This window comes from Melopsittacus undulatus, chromosome 4 (genome assembly GCF_012275295.1).
Source record: "Melopsittacus undulatus isolate bMelUnd1 chromosome 4, bMelUnd1.mat.Z, whole genome shotgun sequence".
Classification (NCBI taxonomy): domain Eukaryota; kingdom Metazoa; phylum Chordata; class Aves; order Psittaciformes; family Psittaculidae; genus Melopsittacus; species Melopsittacus undulatus.
In genome coordinates this window covers 68723558-68743197 of record NC_047530.1, presented here as the reverse complement: position 1 = coordinate 68743197, position 19640 = coordinate 68723558, and the positions used below count along the sequence as shown (strand labels likewise).

General features: G+C 41.1%; 1 protein-coding gene across 1 annotated transcript in view; it reads right to left on the bottom strand.

Moving 5' to 3' along the window:
- Positions 1–19640, bottom strand: part of IPMK (inositol polyphosphate multikinase) — a 47065-nt gene that overhangs the window by 23931 nt on the left and 3494 nt on the right. The window contains exon 2 of the mRNA XM_034062540.1: positions 17978–18063. Coding sequence (XP_033918431.1) covers positions 17978–18063 — 86 coding nt within the window. The remainder of the gene's footprint in view (positions 1–17977; positions 18064–19640) is intronic.

Here is a 19640-nt window from a genome sequence, read left to right as displayed (position 1 = left end):
TGTTCTATAGCCCTTTAGGCACTATTTAATAGGGAGCTCTCCTGGGTTTGTAACAGCCACTACTCTGACACCTTTATGCTAGCACTGTTACACAAGGTAGTGACCAGGAAGGAAGTGATACAACCAAACCCACACTGACTTTTCATTACAGCATTTCAGTTGAGCCATTCATTTGACTAACTCATAGTATAAAACCCCTTTTAAACACCCTAAAGAAAGGGCTGAATCCTCAAGGCTCAAATCACACAAGTACGTGCACAGCATGATATAACACACTGACATACACCTACTGCCACACCCTCTACCACTATGGTCTCTATTTTAAGCATACAGAAGTTGCTGGGTGTGTACCTTACAAGTCACAGTGTCACATCACAGGGCAGTGACCTCTCTTCACAAGTCCTAGTTGTGGCAAGCTGGCACAACCTCCGAGATCTACAGGTAATTGTACATCTAGGCCTACTTTTCCTTTGTGTTAACTCAAGATGGTATGGTGATACTCTTGTGCTCCAAGACAAAAGAACTTGCCTGTCCCCTCGGATCAGTGGCTGCTGTTTATTTTTATTTATGCAACATTTATTTGCTGAGCCTAAGGTGTTGCCAGCAGAAGACAGTGCTTTCCCCAGAAGCCTCCAGTGTAACAAAAAGTTAAGGGTGGGAAAGAAGAGAGAGAAAAAGATTAGCACCACTCAGATGCTGAAGCAGAGACTCATCCGCTGCTATCTTTTGGAAGAGAGTTCACTGTTCTTCACTTTATAGAGGACTGTTTCTGGGCCAGGAGTCCAGCACTGACTGGTGGAATTACTTCGCACTCTGGGTATTTTCACACAAGTAGTACAAAGCCAATTTTCACTTACTGTGGTAGTTTATTATCATAGCACCTCATAGCAAAGACACGGAACTGCACTGCACCCAGCACACTCTTTTCCCAGGTGAATTTAAGCAGATCTATGAGGCACTAAACTATCACACAGTATCAAAGTCTTTACATGGAAGCAAGTATATATATTTAGGACAGGTCAAAGAGGAGAGAGATGGAAGTAACAAGTGCAGCAGGTGAGGAGAAACACTGAATGTAACTGGGAAAAAAAAAACAAAACAACACAACAGGCAAACTAATAAGAATTCATTTGTTTAACCTATTGGTAAAAAAGTCCTGAGAAAGTGACATGTCAGGAGACCACTTCCAATTTTTAAGAGACAGTACTCTTGCTTTGACTCACTGTCTAATCACCAACCTAAGACAATTAAACCTAGCAACTTAGCAAGTAGCCAGGAGTATGCTCCTGTGCATTTCAAATAGTAGGATACAATAAAGATGTTCAGATAATTTATTATGGGGTGTAATAGCCCAAAGTCAACACCAAACGGGGAAAAGAGTGGCTCTTCCAAGTAGTCTAGCCTTTAACACACTGGTAGCAAGACATTTTAAACAGAAACAAAACTCACAGTAATGCATTGTTCAGTATCCTTAATTCAACATAACTAAGTGCATTATTTCTGTCTTTCAAGAAGTTATCTTGTTCCCAGAAACAGTAATGAATTTCCCTCATCAGTTTGACGTAACATATAAAAAGCACTTATTTGACCTTAATATAGACTTCCATTTCTCCCTGTAATGTATTTGCATGTCAAACAAGAATAAGCATTCAGTTAATAAAGATCAGAGGAAGTCATTTGGTGAGGGCAAAGCAACAAAACCAGACATTTCAGGAATTGTACTCCTTCATATGCAGGAGAACCATTTCTGCTCATTAGAGTGGGACCTTATAAACAGCACCTACACCATAGGCATTTCTTGCCATTTCATATAACCTGCAACCTACACATCTAGATGTCATTCAGAATGCCAAATATAAATGTATACATCACAAAACCATCCCTAAAATTACACAGGATATTAACTGTGCAGCTCACGCCCTGAAAAGTATCACTACCAATGCTGCTGAGAAACTCATGGAAAAGACAGGTTGTCATTTACCCCAGGACAACCTTTAGAAATAAACCATTCTATTTTTACTTATATCAGCAATATTCCAAGTTCATTTCAAGAAGCTGCACTTTCTTTTAATGTAAAAACCTGCCCATTTTTCCAGCATACACTTACAAATGTAAGTTATTTCTGCTTTACCGGTAACTGTACCAGTTCTGAGCTATCAGATTCATGTCCCGTCTTGCAAACCAGCAGCAGCTGTACCAGCATCTTCATCCAACAAATCAAGAACTGCAAAACAATTCAATGTCAGCTCAGCCAGAGGAGATATCCCTTCTACGTATCACAGGCTACATTATTCCAACAGTACAAACTGGAGACACAAAATGTAATAGCTCTTGGGCTTAAAAGCAAATAAACAGGATGCTGACATCTGGAAGGCTCACAACACAACCATTACAAATCACAACTAACTCATAGGAAGAATATGCCCCAGATATGTCCTGAGGCAGCTCAGATAGTCTAATTGATACTATGAAGTCATAATTTCCAGTTACTCAGGACTTTTTAATTCTGAGGCAAATTTACCATCCCTTAGTTTTTAATCCAAAGTACACTCTGTTTTGGTAAGTCTGATCCAAACAGATTCATCTGGTTTTAATGCAAACAGGAGCTGCTTGGGAGAACAGGAATGTTCTTTTCCTTATTTAAGGCAGCACAACATTTAGGTTTTTTTGTTTTCTAAAGACCAGCTAATCCTGTAAATCACAAAGCGAGAATAAAACAAACGTTTAAATTTCATCAGGAAACTAGTTCTGGCAGTACAGACCTGTCTTCAATTGTCTTGATGAAAAAATACCGTATTGACAAAAACGTAGTTTAAAGAGAATCTTCTAAAGTACACAAAAGAGTTGATTTAAAAGAATATATATTTTATATTTGCATTATTTTAAAGCTATTTAAGTAGAAAACTTTAAATGCCAGAGTAGGCATGTCAGTCTGAAACATCACCTTTTCTTATTGATGGCTATTGCAAAGTGTCCCCTAAAAGTAGCAGCACTATAGCTTGCAGAGTCTCAGCGTACACAACCAGCTGCCAACATCAGGCAGAGAGTTCAGCTTCCAATATGTTTTTGGGAATGGGTCTTGAGGGGTGGGAAGCAGTTAATAACCCTTGTGCTCAAATTAGCAAATGCAAGATTTACAGATGATAGTGCAACCTTAATTCTGTCTCCCAATGTGTACGCATTATATTACAGACTTTAATTACCTGAGCATACACTGCATTTCCCTGCAGACTGCTACATCACCCAGTTACACCAGGCAAATACAAGGGCCAAAAAAAATGAGGTTGAAACAGCAGCTGTGATTTCAGCAACTCGTAACTGCTTGGCTTTACAACTTGGATAGCTACTTTTTTCATAGTATCACCATCATGGTCTGACTTGCGAGTGCCCACAGTATTTGTTTCAACAAATATGACTGGAATGGAGCCAGCTTTGCTTATATTCAAACTATCTGATACTGGAGTAACTCCAAAAGTTAAATATTTGTGAATGCTGTTCTACTAAATGCTATTATACCGAATTGCATATTTTACTAATACATCGATAATACTATACATGAGATTATAATCATTATTCTCACACCTACAGAAAAAAAATATCTTAAAACAAATCAGAATATATTCCCACAATCTGATCACATAAATGGATTTTCAAGTAAGAATAGTGCACACTTGTGATAATCATATCGCTCTTCCAAGTGTCAGGGGAAAAAAAAATTACAGCAGAGCTAGCTATCTCACCTTCCAAAAAAAATGAAGGCTGTGAAAATAACTTCCAAAATCTCCCAAAGAGATACTTATTTGGTCATGTTTATCAACCAGTCATTCTCTAACAATGCCAAAAAAATAGTAGGTCTTATTTCATCCATTTCCACATGCTTTAGGTAGTCAAATTTAGGCTGACTCTACCAAGATTTGCAGCCCCAGGCTTGGAATCATCTTTACAAGAGGCAAAGCAAACCCTGACCCATTTCTGAGGATGTGGCAGAACTTCAAAACTTCAGCAGACAGAAGAAAAAAAATGAAAAGGCACCAGTCAAGCACAGCCTTTACAGCAATGCTGAACAAGTAACACACTGGAGCTACATGTGAAGAGCTGCAGGAGCCACAGACACCATACACAACAAGTCACTCTGAAACAGTCAGAGGTAAGTTTGATAGAGACAGACGGATGCAGCCCCTCTTTTTTTCCAATAACCACTTACTGCAGAGGCAAAGCATTTAAGTATTCTGAAAGACATAAACAGGCACCTGACGTTGCCCCATCACAAGCAAAAAGGGTTGTTTCCCTCTTCACAGGACAGCAAGCTCCCTTCTGATCTTTCATCCCACAAGATTTCTGGGCAACTAAAGATTAACAACAAAGCAAGTTTAAACTATTTCCTTTACTCACATCCCCCTCCACAACTAAACAAGACACCCAGCTGAGGACTGAGCAGGGCAGTGGGCATCAGGACATTCTTGGTCAAAACTGGAAAATTATGAGATCACGTTTCTTCAAGAATCTCCTGCCACAGAACTAAGCTTCCTCTTGCCTTCAGTCTCTCCTAGGTTCACAACTCAGCAGCACAATCAGATGTTACATTCAGCTTCAACTGTGCAGGAGCTGGAGTCTTCCATCAACTTCAAAGCTCTTTGAAGTCAAAGATAATTCTCCTTTCAGGACGTGCAACAAAGCCAGATCCCTCAAGCACCACTATCATCTGTTAAGCAGTCTCCTAAGTAGGTCATGAGACTCTTTGGTGAATACAGTCCAAAAATACACGGCAAACTGCACATCAAGGTCTCTACTCCAGAATGTATGTTCCCTTGGTTCAGTTATGTTACTGTGCATTAAGACAGACTGGAACAGAGTTCACATTAGGCACTCTCCATTAGAGACCAAAATAAAGAGAACCCAGCCTAAAAAAAACAAAACAAAACAAAAAAAAACCAGCCTAAAAAAAGGCATATTACTGTTGGTCATCTGACAAGGAAGTTTCAAGTTTAACACAGTAAATACTTCTACCATTCTTACTTGCTTTTCTTTCTTACTTTGACAACATTTACCATTCACCCAGTAGAACTGTAGTGATGCTGTCCTTAAGTTACCCACTGCAAAAACTCAAATCTACCAGCAGCCAGAGATCCAGCAGATTTCAAAACAAGTCAAGTCGCTTTGCCAGTTCATACCTCCTTTGAAGAAGCATGGTATTACCAATTCTCATCTATCTTTACAACTTCTGTGCCAAGGACGGCTCTGTTACTGCAATGCATTAAGTGGTGCAACAGGAATGCTGCTTTGCATTTTAAGGAAAGACACAGACCTGGTCAGAAACCACCAGCTTGACACATCCAAATCCTCACTGATGCAAAAACAAGTTGAACAAAGACAGCAGCCAGTGTTTTCATACAACTTCCTGCTCCAAGACAACGGTGTTTTTTTTAAAGCAACTCCAACTATTCAAGAGCTATCAAAAGCTCCTCTATCAGCAACAGATTCTACTTTACGATGAGAACACTTGACATGACAGGGGCAACTAGTAGTAATCCTTCTGATAAAACAAATGGACAAAGAAGAATAGCATCTACTATAAGTAATTTTAGTTGATGGCTTGTGATTCTAGGAAAGTATGCAACAGCTCCTTCCACAAGGACTAAAAATAACACCCCAAAAGCTATTCTCATATTTTCTACTGAAACAGGGGTTTTCAGTTGTTCAATAAGACACACTAACATCAAAATAGAAGCAATTTTTGTTTGCTTTGAATAATTAACTCTTTGGAGTCCCACCTACATTTTTGTTTGTGCAAAACTGGAAGTTACATAATCAGCTGTGAGCCTACATGTTTCTTCACCAGTCTGATGGACAAGCATACTGGCTCCAAACCTGCTTCCCAAACCTGCAAACAACCTTCCTGCTTACCACTGGCAAGGAAGGAAAGAAGCGAGGCTAAACTGTGTTAGAACACGGGGGCAGGAGAAACCGAAAAAGAACAGATACCACTAAGAAACCTTAGAAAGACTTTGATCAGTGTCTGCTCCTATAAGGCAGAGAAAAAGTTTGGGTAACTGGATTCTGTAACACTCAGGCACAGTAAGCAAAGTAATTTGTTTTGCTTTGTCAGTTAAGATGTACTTACACACGTACATGTACATATATTTATATAGTACACACACACACTCAGAAAAATAAATATCAAAAGACTGAAAAATCATTGCTACCAAATTGCTCCCAAAGTATTGAATATTACAGGAGTTTTAACAAGCATGTTATAAGCAGTGGGACATTCAACACAATCATAGAATCAACTCGGTTGGAAAAGACCTTTAAGATCATCAAGTCCAACTGTTACCCCAAGACTGCCAAGTCTACCACTAAACCATGTCACCAGGGGCCTTATCTACATGGTTTTTGAAGACTTCCAGCAATGGTGACTCCAGCACTTCCCTGGGCAGCCTGCTCCAATGCCTGACCACCTTTTAGGTGAAGAAATATTTCCTAAAATATCCAATCTAAACTCTCCCTGGTGCAGCCTCCTCATTTTCTCTTGTTCTATCACTTGTTACTTGGGAAAAGAGACCAGCCACCTCCTCACTCTGACCTCCTTTCAGATGATTATAGAGAGCAATAAGGTCCCCCAGGAGCCTTTTCTTCTCCAGACTAAACAACCCCAGTTCCTTGAAACACTCCTCATAAGGCTTATTCTCCAGACCCTTCACCAGCTTTGCTGCTCTTCTTTAGACCCCACTCCAGCACCTCAATGTCTCTCTTGTAGTGAGGGGCCCAGAACTGAACACAGTATTAAAGGCGCAGCCTCACCAGTGCTGAGCACAGGGGGATGATCACTGTCCTGGCCCTGCTGGCCGCACTATTGCTGATACAGGCCAGGGCATACCATTGGCCTTCTTGGCTGCCGGGGCACAAGCTGACTCATGTTCAGCGGCTGTCAATCAGCACTCCCAGGTCCCTTTCTACTGAGCATCTTTCCAGCCACTCTACCCCAAGTCTGTAGCATCCCATGGGGTTGTTGTGACCCAGCACTTTGCCTTCTTGAACCTCATACCATTGGCCACAGCCCATCAATCCAACCTGTCCAGATCCCTCTGCACAGCCTTCCTACCCTCCAGCAGATCAATGCTCCTGCCCAACCAGATGTCTGCAAATTTACTGAGGCTGCACTCGATCCCCTCATCAAGACTGTCAGTAAAGACATTAAACAACACTGGCCCCAATACCAAGCCCTTAAGGACACCACTACTGACCAGTTGCCAAATACATGCAACACCGTTCACCACTACTCTTTGGGCTCAGCCATCCAGCTAGTTTTCAATCCAGTGAAAAGTATACATAACCAGGCCATGAGCAGCCAGTTTTTCCAGGAGACTGGCATGGAAGACTGTGTCAAATGCTCCAGTGAAGTCCAAACAGACAATGTCTACAGCCTTATCAATCAGATGGGTCACATTGTCATAGAGGCAGATCAAGTTGGTCAAGCAGCACCTGCCCTTCATGAATCCATGCTGACTGGGCCTAATCCTCCAGTTATCCTGCATGTGCTGTGATCTCTCAAGATGACCTGCTCCATGACCTTCCTTGGCACTGAGGTCAGGCTGACAGGACTGTAGTTTCCAGGGTCCTCCTTCCTGCCCTTTTTGTAAAGAGATGTGATGCTGGCCAGCCTCCAATCCTCTGAGACCTGCTCACTAGACCAGGGTTGCTGATAAATGATGAACAGCGGCTTGAACTCATCTGCAAGCTCTCTTGGGTGGAACCCAACTGGCCCTATAGACTTGTGTACATCTAAGTGAAGCAGGAGGTTACTAGTAATTTCTTCCTGGATTATGGGGACTTGATTCAGCTCCCATCTTTGCCATCCAACTCAGGAGACTGAGTATCCTAAGGATGGCTTGTGTGATTATTAAAGACTGAAGCAAAGGCAGCATTAAATACCTCAGCCTTTCTATCAACCTTGATCACTAGGTTTCCCCTAGTATCTAGTAAAAGATGGGAGGTTGTCCGTGGCCCTCCTTTTATTGCCAATATATTTGTAAAAATACTTTTTATCATCCATTATAGCAGTGGCCAGATTTAGTTCCAACTGTGCCTTCACCTTTTTTTCTCCCTGCATTACCTAACAATGTTTTTGTACTCCTCATGGGGTGACAGTCCCTTCTTCCATAGGTGATAGATCCTCTTACTTTTTCCCGAGTTCAAGCAGTATCTCCTGATTCAGACAGGCTGGTCTCTTCCCCACCAGTTTGATTTTCAGCACATGGGGACTGCCTGCTCCTGCACCTTGAAAATTTCATTCTTCCTGCCTTCCTGGACCCCTTTCTCCTTCAGTAAGGATTCACAAGGGATTCTCTCAACCAGCATCCTAAATAGGCCAAAGTCAGCCCTCCAGAAACCTAAGGTAGCAGTTTTGCTGACCTTCTTCCTGACTGCTCCAACCATCAAAAATTCTATTATTTAATTTTGCCTCAGACAGCCTCCAACCAGCACATCACCCACCAGTCCTCTGGGAACAGCAAATCCAGCCAGGCATCTCCCCTGCTTGCCTCACTCACCAGCTGGGTCAGGAGCTTATCTTCTACACGCTCCAAGAACCTCCTGGACTGTTAGCTCTCTGCTGTGTTTTATTTCCAGCAGACATCTGCTAGGTTCAAGTCCCTCATGAGAACAAGGGCTAGCAACTGTGAAACTTCTCCCAATTGGAGAATGCTTCATGCAGAGCTTCATCCTGGTTAGGTGGTCTGTAACAGATTCCTACTAGAATATCTGCTTCACTGGCCTTCCCCCTGATCTTCACGCACAAACATTCAACCTTTTCGCTTATAACATTAAGCTCCAGGCAGCCAATGCATGCCCTGACATACAGTGCAAACCCATCACTTCTCCTTTCTTACCTATTCCTTCTGTAGCTGTCCACTGCAGCACTCCAATCATGCAAACATTCCTGTTGTGACAACTACATCATGGTTTTCCTGCTGAACAATGGCTTCCAGCTCCTCCTGTCTGTTGCCCACACTGTGGGAATCAACATATATTCATTTAAGTTGCCCTGTGTATCTGGCCTCCAACAGTGGCATGGCATCCCCTGGCTCATTTCTAGCAAGCCTAGTTTTACCCCCTTCTCCCTTCAAACCTAGTTTAGAGCCCTCTCTGTGAGCCCTGCTAACTCCTGAGCTAGGATACTTTTCCTTCTTTGGGACAGGCATATCCCATCTGCTGCCAGCAGGCCTGGAGCGTGTAAATTAACCCATGGTCAAAAATCCCAAGATTCTGACACTAACACCAGTGCTGGAGCCAGGAATTAATTTTCATGATTTTTCTGATGCTTCCACTGTTATTGCTTGTGACTGGCAGGAGAGTTGCGAAAGTTACTTGGGCTCCTGAACGAGTCACCCCACGGCCCTGAAGTCCTTCTTAAGACCCTTCAGCCTTCTTGTTGAAGAGACTTCCTCACTGCCCACCTGAAAGACTAGTAAAGGATAGTAACAATTAATATTTAATAGAATTTTTAATTTACTAATGGTTAATCTGGTACCTGGATGACCAAGAACATCATATTCCTTCATATGCACTAGTGATTCACATCTCTTTGCATACATAACACAGTCTTTATGCAACATTCTCATATTACAAGCCTCTTTTTTTTAATCTGGAAACTGGAATTCTTGTTTTCAGAGACTGAATAGATTTTCCTTTTCTTTCAAGGAGGCAACCTACACCTTCCTTAATCCCATACTGGCAGCCCACCAGCCAGATCTTATTTTTAAATAAGTATATTATGCACAAAGTACTGTATTTTCTGTGTAACATCAACATACCTTTAATTAGTTGATCCATATTCTGAAATATTCGTAACTGAAGTTTAAACAAGATTTGATCCAGCACTTGCATGACCCTCTAGCACATCAGGAGCACTGTACTGTAACTTAATCCAATTTAACATACTGTGGATATACACATTAAAACTATGCATTATTGCTTTATTTTCAGCTAATCTACTCTCAGGGAAGAATCTTCCTCAGAATCAAGTTGGTAGGAGAACCAGATTTTTTTTTCATGTTTTCTTACATATCATGGACTGTAGCCTACTAAGTAGTAGTACTCTACCCAGTAGCTCCCCCATAGCATCAAATTGCAATAATGGCCTTTTACTGTCTCCTTTTATTAGGTTTTCTTAGATTTATTAAAGCAAGTTATAGTTTATTCTGTGGTATACAATACACAAAGAGCACAGAGGAGATGCTCACCAGACCCTTCTAAGTTACCCTTCTACCACACGGCGTGTCCCTTCCAAACTGATTTTGCTACAGCGTACAAGAATCACAAACTGTCATACTTTTTAAATCTTACTGTCCTGGTACAGTAGGCTTTCAGCCATTTAATAGTGGTCTGAAGTACAAAAAAAAAATAAGTGTTTATAGGACAGTAGTAGGAACTCATCAGATTCTTAGACCTATGCTTCCTATCTCTTAGACAACTCCTAATGAAAAACAGATTCGGATACAAGCTGCCAGTATTTCAAGGTTGGTCAAAAAGCCATTTTCTTCTCATTAGCTGAAGAGTACTGCATGATCTTTCTTTCATAACAGTGTTTCTGTCCAGGCTTGTGGTTTAAAGAACAGAGTATGAGGCAATATCACACACTGGTTTGGGAACTTAAATTTGCTTCTTTTCCCCAGCAAGACAGATCTCTCCCAGACAGATTCTCAGCAGGAGGAATGATGCCACAATCAGAAATGGGCTGTATCAGAATATGCTCACTGCGTTTGCAAACAGGTAATTTGTACACTTCAGTACAGGTGCCTCTTCTGGACACGCAGCAGGATCTGGATGTACCAGAATGAGACATAGCCAAAGATAACCATTCAAGACATTGAACTACAGCTCCAAATGCCATATTAACAAAAAGTTTGGGCACAGCATTGCATCCCTAAAATAAGAGGTTAAGAGAACTGTGCATCATATTTTTTCCAAGCTTTGTCCTTACAAGACTGAAAAACAGAACCTTAGCTGAAGACTTGATCACAGGATAAGGATATTTTAGTACACAATAGCAGCATGACAGCCATCAGCCATTCCTTTTTCAGTAAAGGATAATCATCTAAATCAAGACTATAAAACCAGTTAACTGAGTTTACAAAATAGAGTAATTCATCCTGAAGCAAGACACTTCCAATCGCTCTCCTTTTCCGTCGCCAGCAGAGAACAGTTGACAGAACACAGGCTGCCTTATCATGATTTGTGCTATATAGGCTAAAAGAGGGCTGAGTTTTATGAGTCAGTTCTTGCAACTCCATGCAAAAGCATCCAGGCCAAAACACATCGTTCAGGCTGCTGGCTTGATTTTATGCCATGGAGGGGGAGGGAAGTCACCAGAAGTCTTCTGCACTGCCTGAAGCTGCTTGAATACTAATTAAAATTAGACAACACAAAAAAGAAGAAAGAATCAAGCAGTAGTGAAAAGCCACAGCATAGGAGTAGTGGCAGGTTATTGACAATCAAGTAAATAACATAGTAAGGAGAAAATTATTGATAATGGTCCACACGGGCACACTCTCTGCACATTTCTTCTCTGTAACCACAGAAGCACAAGGAATTATGTCTTCAGCATATTAACGTAATTGGGTCTTCACAAACATGCTATCCTCTAGTCACAAACTCAAAGACTGTCACAAGACAGACGGCAGAAGTTGAATAAACAAGATTAATTTTGCCTTACATCAGATTGTAAAAGAAGTTAGTAAATTCTTTAGGGGAAACAAAACAGGTCATTACCCTATTGCAACCTGCATTATAATGCAGCCAACAAAAGTTCAGAACAACAATTGTACAGGCTACCATGAAACCATTGCTTCCTAACCTTCAAGTGCTTGACTCTCACCTAACTAACTTAAATCTCTTTTACATGCTGAAGCTATTTGTGTCTCTTACATCCTGGCTTTGTTTTCAGAACATGCAACAAGAGTGAAAAACAATTTCTATTATCTACAGTGGTAACAGCTTCCTTGCATTCATATTATATGTCCACATGGCTTGAACCCTGAACTTTCAGACTACTGCTATGGCAGTTAACAGAGCCATCATTAATTGTCAATGGGTGGAAGATCTGTTATCCAGAAGGGCCAGGTGATTAGGACAATTATCTTTTCCCAATGCTACGTGGGGTAAATCAGCTCCCTTGGTTCCCAAGCACTGGGACAGAGATAGAAGGCTGCCAGAGCTGAACTGGAACTGGGAGAACCCCATCTACCTTGTCATTCCAACCCTCCTTAATCACCCTTGCACTCTGGGACAAAAGTATCTGAGAATTTGGGCAAGACGTGCAATAAACATTCTCAGAAACCTTACAGTACTGCAGGTATGTTATTTGGAGCCATAACTTGACTCCAAGCCACGACCTGCAGCCACTAGCAATCGGGGTAGAGGGGAAAGAGGTTAAGTGATGGAAGTTGTCCATGCTGCCAGAGCTTTCTCAGGACAGTTTTCAGCAAGCAGGATGAGGCAGAAGGTATACTTATACCCCAAGCACCCCACAGTCACCATAGGAAAGCAGAAGGGCAATTCAAATAAAAGTTTACAGGAACACTGATTGATCTGTGAAGCATAAAAACCCAGTTTATTACCTACTGCATTAGTAGGTTTCGAAACTTCAGTATGCCATGCTCAGAACAGGTACACACAGTAACAAAGGTTTATAGCCCCACCGAGAGAATGCCAGAGTGAAAGAGCTGCCATTTCAAAACAGTTCAGCATCCTTCTCTTGTTCTGTTGAACATAACAAACACTCAATCTCTTAGTGCTAAACACACAGCTTGTAGGAAACAGTAGTCATGAAGGCAACATTAACAACTGTAAATTCTCTCTTCCTCAGTTTTAAATAATTGCAGCTCAAGCTCTATGATTTTGTGCTTGCAAAAGCAGCTTGCCCTATTTAAAGCTTGACATTCCAGCTTCCTCTCCCTCTTCAGGGCACCAAACCAGTAGTTTCTGCAATGCTACATTCTTGATGTGATAAATTAAAAACCTGTTCTGAAGAGGACAGTTCTGAAACAGGAAGACAGAGTTATGCTAGCACATAGTGCTCTTGGGTACAGCCTGGCCTGTTTGAGACAAGAGCTCTGTATGCAGCTAAGCAGGGGGTTTCACCTCATACGGTGACTGCACTAACCTTCTCAAAGGATGCTTTTCTCACAGTTCCCAACTCATCTGCCAGAGGAGATCACCGTAGGAGGGTTGATAGGTTTCTTCCCTTCCCTCTCCCAACACTGCCGAATTAAGTCAGACTGCTCCACATGTATAAATGCACCCTGGCATAAAGCCGGTTGAAGCCAAATACTAGAATACATCTAAGTAGTAGCCTGGTTCTGTGGATTTCTTAGCATGCAGGTGTAGGCAGCATACCATAAACACATACTTCCTTTTACAATTTATATGCTTTAATGGAAATGGGTCACTCCTACATAATATGTATGTGACAGTGACAGAGCACTGGAACAGGTTGCCCAGGGGGGTTGTGGAGTCTCCCACATTGGAGATATTCAAGGCCCGCCTGGACAAGTTCCTGTGTGATGTACTCTAGGTTACCCTGCTCTTGCAGGGGGGCTGGACAAGATGATCTTGCGAGGTCCCTTCCAAGCGCTGGGATTCTGTGATTCTGTGATTATAGTACATTTTTAAACACTATTTTCCTATTTCTACATCTCTGTATACTGCTCCCTCCTGAAACTCCTTTAAAAAGTCCTTTAAAATGCCTCCACCTACAGGCTCTGAGTATTTCCATTACATGGAAACAACAGACCATCAGTGTAAATAGCCCTTAAAAAAACACAACCTTTCTACTTCAGTTTTTTCCCTCACTCTCTTGCTGCTTGTGCCTACTGAAAATGGAGTATTTTTTAGATACTTAAGGTGAAAATACTCAAAAAAATTTTTACCCAGGTAAGGGTACCAGAAAACCTGGTGAAACACTCCATAGTTATGCAGCCTCTGTTCGTAAAAAGTTCATGCCCTCAGGCACAAGAATGGAGTTTGCAGGAACAAAATTAAAATGTTAATTTTTTGAATTGATAATTACTGGTATTTACAGAACTCAACAGAAAGTGGACATTACCACTAGGAAGTCACACTCCAGTGATAAGTTAAGCAATACATAGTAAGTTATTAACAGCAACTACAAACAGCTCATTGTTCTGCTACATTTTATCATAGAAGGTATTCACAATGATCTTGTCATACTATTCTCCCCCAACACAGAATCATGGCAAGCCATTTCCCCATCAGTAGAAAATAACACATATTGCTGTACTAGAGGCAAAAGTTTGGTTTACTTGGTGAAATAATCTCTTAAGAAAGACCGCATGTATTTAGAGGGTTGGGTGTTTTGTTTGTTGGGTTTTTTTTAATTGCTAATCTGAAAACACACTATAAAGGAAACAGAAAGGTAGCCTGATGGCAGTCTGAGCAGGAATCACTTGAGAGATTTCACAGTTTTCACTTTGACAGAGACCTGTGAAATTCTTCAAAATTTCCAGCTGTCTGTCACTTCTGAGCAAGTTTCAGATAACTATTAGTATTTTGTATTACAGTGTCTCGCTCAAGTTTCCATTCCAAAACGGAAGCCCATTTTGTTTGGGCTCTACCAGTCAGCACTCAGCTTGGTGCTCAACACAAAACAAGTCATCAGTAACCATGGGAAAAAATTTCTGGTGTTTTGCTGACACAGACTATGGCCCTCTGTCATGTTCACACAGTCCAGCTGAAAGCAAATCCAGCAGTTTCAGAAGAGAAGATTCTCTTGTCTAGACAGAATCATAGAATGGTTAGGGTTCAAAAGGACCGTAAGATCACCCAATTCCAATCCTGCCAAGCCATGGGCAGGGATGCCTCACACTAGACCATATTGCCCAAGGCTTTGTCCAAACTGTCCTTGAACACTGTCAGGGATGATGCACTTAGACTTCTTTGGACAACCCATTCCAGTGCCTCACCACAGTTACAGTAAAGAATTTCTTCCTTATATCTAACCTGAACTTCCCCTGTTTAAGTTTGAACCCATTATCTCTTGTCCTACAGCTACAGTCCCTGATGAAAAGTCCCTCTCCCACATTCCTGTAGTCCCCCCTCAGATACTGGAAGGCTGCTAGAAGATAACATCTACTTGGTATCAGGTTAAATGTATCAGTTATAGTCAAACTTGTCTGTCAATGCCCCGTTAACTCTATTATGACACATTTCCTGCAGCCTTCAGCTCACAAGCACTCAGACTGTATGCTGAAACAAGGCTTCCTGGTCACTGGCAGTTACCAGAAAACACTTCTGCCTCAGACCTGCAATAGCTGCTCTTGAGCTGTGAGGCAGGCTCATCTTCTTGCTACCATAAACTACAAAGGTTCTCAGTTACTTCAGCCAAGGAGTTTCGCTTCACCCACAAGTAAAATACACCACTTGTTTCTGGCCCAGATACTGGGGTACTAATTTTAATTCAAGGCCAGGGTAAGGTAGCATGCAAAGGAAACAATAACTTACCTATCACTAGAAACAAAACAGTTATAAACATATATGAAAAAATAGACACGGAAATAAAGAAACAAATGACAATTAATTCACATATACTAACTGTCAGCTTTCTGGTGTGATCTTCTCAATGGACTTGCTGTCTAGTCCTGACAAAGTGACAGCCTGGGATTCATCAGTTTTGTTTCACTTCTTTCGTTTCTGCCCTGTTTCTCACTATCTCCTGCCTTGTAAATAACCCCTTGTGGTAAAACTCTCCTTCCCCCAGTCTCTGGAAGCTCATTAACTTCTCCAAGGTGATAATGTTTCTTCTGATTGTGAACCAAAAGATGCCTTGAGCTCAGTCACCGAAACAGGGCAGTCCTGCTGTTGTTTCCACTGTTCATCAGACAGCAAGCGACAAGACAACCAACACAAATAAGTTTTGCAGTCTTTTAAAGAAGTCAAATCAGTTCATCTATGTTCAAAAAGCACCAGCATAGCAGAAGGTTAATGGCAAGAATAGGAAGAAAGGCCTTTCTCTCTTAGCTGCAATGAGCTACTCTATCAGCTCAAGCTCTAGGTGTAACTATACCTTACACTGAACCTCACAATCTACAGTAATCCTCATCTTGTAACAACCATGTATAGTGCTTAGGTGCCTATACGCTGCATCACAAGGTTGCTGCCTAAGAGCAAACATGATAATAGTTAATCATTGAGAAGTGACAAATCCCCAAGACCTTTCTCCTGAACTTTCACCTATGTAATGTACATGCATTTGCTCACCTTCCCTTCTCCCCCAGAAAGGCATTCCAGTCCACACACAACTAGTTGTGTACGCATCATTCTCTTTCTCCATTATTTTCGAAGAATTACCCAACCCTTTTCCCAAATGCCTGATAACCAAAAAAATTCTGCATCAGAAGTAACCCAGGAAGGCCCTGGAAGACATAATGAAGCTAACTTTGCAACTAACTAGCGTTGAAACCTGACTTCTTCCCCTATGACATGGCATAGTAACAAGAGGACTTTTTCCTCAAAGATTTTGCTCAAGGTCTTGCTCAAAGCTTGTCACACTAGTTTAAGCAACAGGCAAAACGATAAAGCCTGTGCTGTAAATGCCTAACAAGCAACGCTCAAGCTTACCCCTCTTACCCACTGGCTTTAGACAGTGATAGCACACTACTGTCCATATCTCAGGATTTCACGAATGAGTAAGCAGCAGCCTGGCAGTCAAAGGAGTATGCTCAAGCTTTCTCCTCCTACTGAAGAATTACTGCTCAGGCTGAATTGCAGCTTTCCAACCTCATCTAAATGACAGTCACTAAGAAACCTCAGAAAAATATTTACATTTAGATTTAACTGGCTCCTGCTGAGCTCCTACTAAGTCAGGAACTGCTGTTTTGTCTAGCAGTCCCATCATGAGAATTATCAAGTAATGTTAGCATGAAAATACAATATTCTTTAAGAGCACATCGCTTAGTCTGTGTTAATGTGAGACACTTCCACTACATATGCAAGGTGTTTTGGAAACTTAACACCCTTAGAGGGTGGGGGGAGAAATAAATCAAACAGCATAATACAAAAAATATATATTATATATATATTTATAATTTTTATATATATATATACATATATATATATATATATAAAAAGTCTCAAGACTCCTCTCTCATCCTGCATGATAAAGTTTTCTATAGCTCTTTTTACCTAGTGAGTCATGGAAGGGGATGATATATCAAGCTGATGCAGAAAAAATGTATGATGGACTATCACAGGCAGGTAGGTTGGCAAGGAAAAGGGGCTCTAAGAGCAACAGCTTTCCTGGTCTGTGTTATTGAAGTTATTGATAAAGCAAACTGAAGATAAATAATAGGAAAAATACATCAAACTAAAGTTAAAACAACTGGAGAGTTTAACTTTAATTGACTTTTTAAAGGAGCTGAGTTTTAATACAGTGAAGAGACCAACACTTCCAGCAAGAAACCAGACTAGACAGAACTGCGAGACATGCTAAATTTAGATGCAACAAATTCTGAGACAATCTGCAACATGAGAGAGTTGGGATCCTTTAATCATCCTACCATCCTTTAATCATAAATGGAGATCACACAAGGCTTTTCACAGAATCACAGAATCCCAAGGGTTGGAAGGGACCTCGAAAGATCATCTAGTCCAACCCCCCTGCAAGAGCAGGGTAACTTTTCAATAAAATCTTAGATCCTGTGAAAAACCCAGCGTCCCATGAGCAAGTGAGCAAGCTTAAATACTGTGAGTGAAGTAGACCTGTCATGGAGACAGACATCCACAGAGGAGAAAGTTCTAGGCAACACACAGATACCAAGACAGGGCTGTTGCTGACCTACTGTTCAGATATTTAGGTTTTACTCTCCCACCACAACAGGTAGGGAACTATAACTTCTACAGGAAGCACACCCACCATTTCACTCGCAGCCAAACAGCTCCCTCCATGCTACAGGACCCTCACCTTGTTGTAGAACTCCTGCTCCCTGGGACCACGTGGTGGTGGCTGCAACTGCTTCAGGACAGTCCCATCTGGATGCTGAAGTATACCTACAAGAGAAGCATCTCCTTCAGGGCATGGTTTTATAGGTTGCTTCCCCCACCCCAAACAGCAGATACACAATCAGGGACAGCCTATTTGCAAAGTTGTACTGCTTTCAGTATACACACAGTAGAGCCAAAATTGACAGCTCCTACACAAAACCCTTAGCGGAGGGTTGCTTGCACTTTTCTCCATCTTTTTAGACATTAGATGATTTCCTGGGTCTAATTCTGCTCAAGGCCAACACCATACTGGAATTTGACACTGAAAGTTCCACCCACAAAAAATACATTAACTATGGAAGATTACATAGACACTCCCTTTTTAAATAACTGATAAGGTTTTTTTTACAGCAATGACAATAAGTTAAAAGGGTATCAAGTTTAATGCATTATTCATTAGCTAAAATATAAAAATGTGTTCTACGTATTTCTATACTAATGGCATAGACAGAGAGCACTTCTATATTACTAGAAGTATCAGCCCCATAGCACCTAATTAGCATGGAGTGGTATTATTTGTATCACCCATTATTACAATACAGAATTTCATCTCAGACAGGCAATCACCTTCATCATGCACCAAAAAAAGACCTCAAAATACCCTCACAAAATAGCCCTAATGACTCTCCAGACAGCAAGACTGCTGAGTAGCTACATAAGAAATACAACTGAATATCTGAAGGTACTCAAGAAATGGATATGGACAAGAATGGAGAACAGTAACTGCATCCCCCTGAAGGTTTCTGCATCCCTCTAGGTTTCAAGATCATTAGCTGCAAGGGAAAAAGAAAAACCAACTTCTGGAAAATAAATTTTCCCCTAGAATTTATTCATAGTTTTTCAGCTAGTAATTTATTTTGTTTACAAGGGAAGGAGAAACATAAACACTATCAACAGTAGGCTCCATCTTCAGCTTACCACTTGAGGAAACACAGTACAATGAGCCAGGAGCTTTGTGTCCCAAAAAGAGTTTGCAGTTGTAACAGCAATTGTGTTTTGCCTTTTAGAAAGAATTATCTCTGAATGGGCTCTGTTGTGCAGCCTTGGAAACTAAACAAAATCTTCAGAGTCTAAGATATTTACTTTAAAACAACCACCAGACTTAGAAAATTTGTTTCATTAGTTGGCTGCGCCAATGAAGAGTGATTTTAGAAACATGCGTAAAAGCTCTCAAGTTACATTGTTTGCTGAAAGCTGGATTTTGTATACTTTCCAGAACTACAAAAACATTGCCACACAATGCCCAAACTACCACATCTTCAAGACACAACACCTTATCATGCCCTCCGTGGACCCTTTTGCCTGTGCTGGAAAGCACTAGCAAAGTATCAGAATGGCACGTGTTTGGAATGTGAACTGCTAACAATCACAGCATTACAAGAAAGTTTTATAATACATACTCCTCAAAATCTGCATGCTTGCTTTAATGATAGGTAGACAATCTACAAGGTAGAAAAGCCAGGCAAATATTCCTGGAAGTAGAACCCATACACTATTGGGTTGATACATATTACTTGAAGAATTTATTATAACCTGGCATTATCTAAAGTTCCCTCATCATCTTAATTTCTTGACAAACTAGA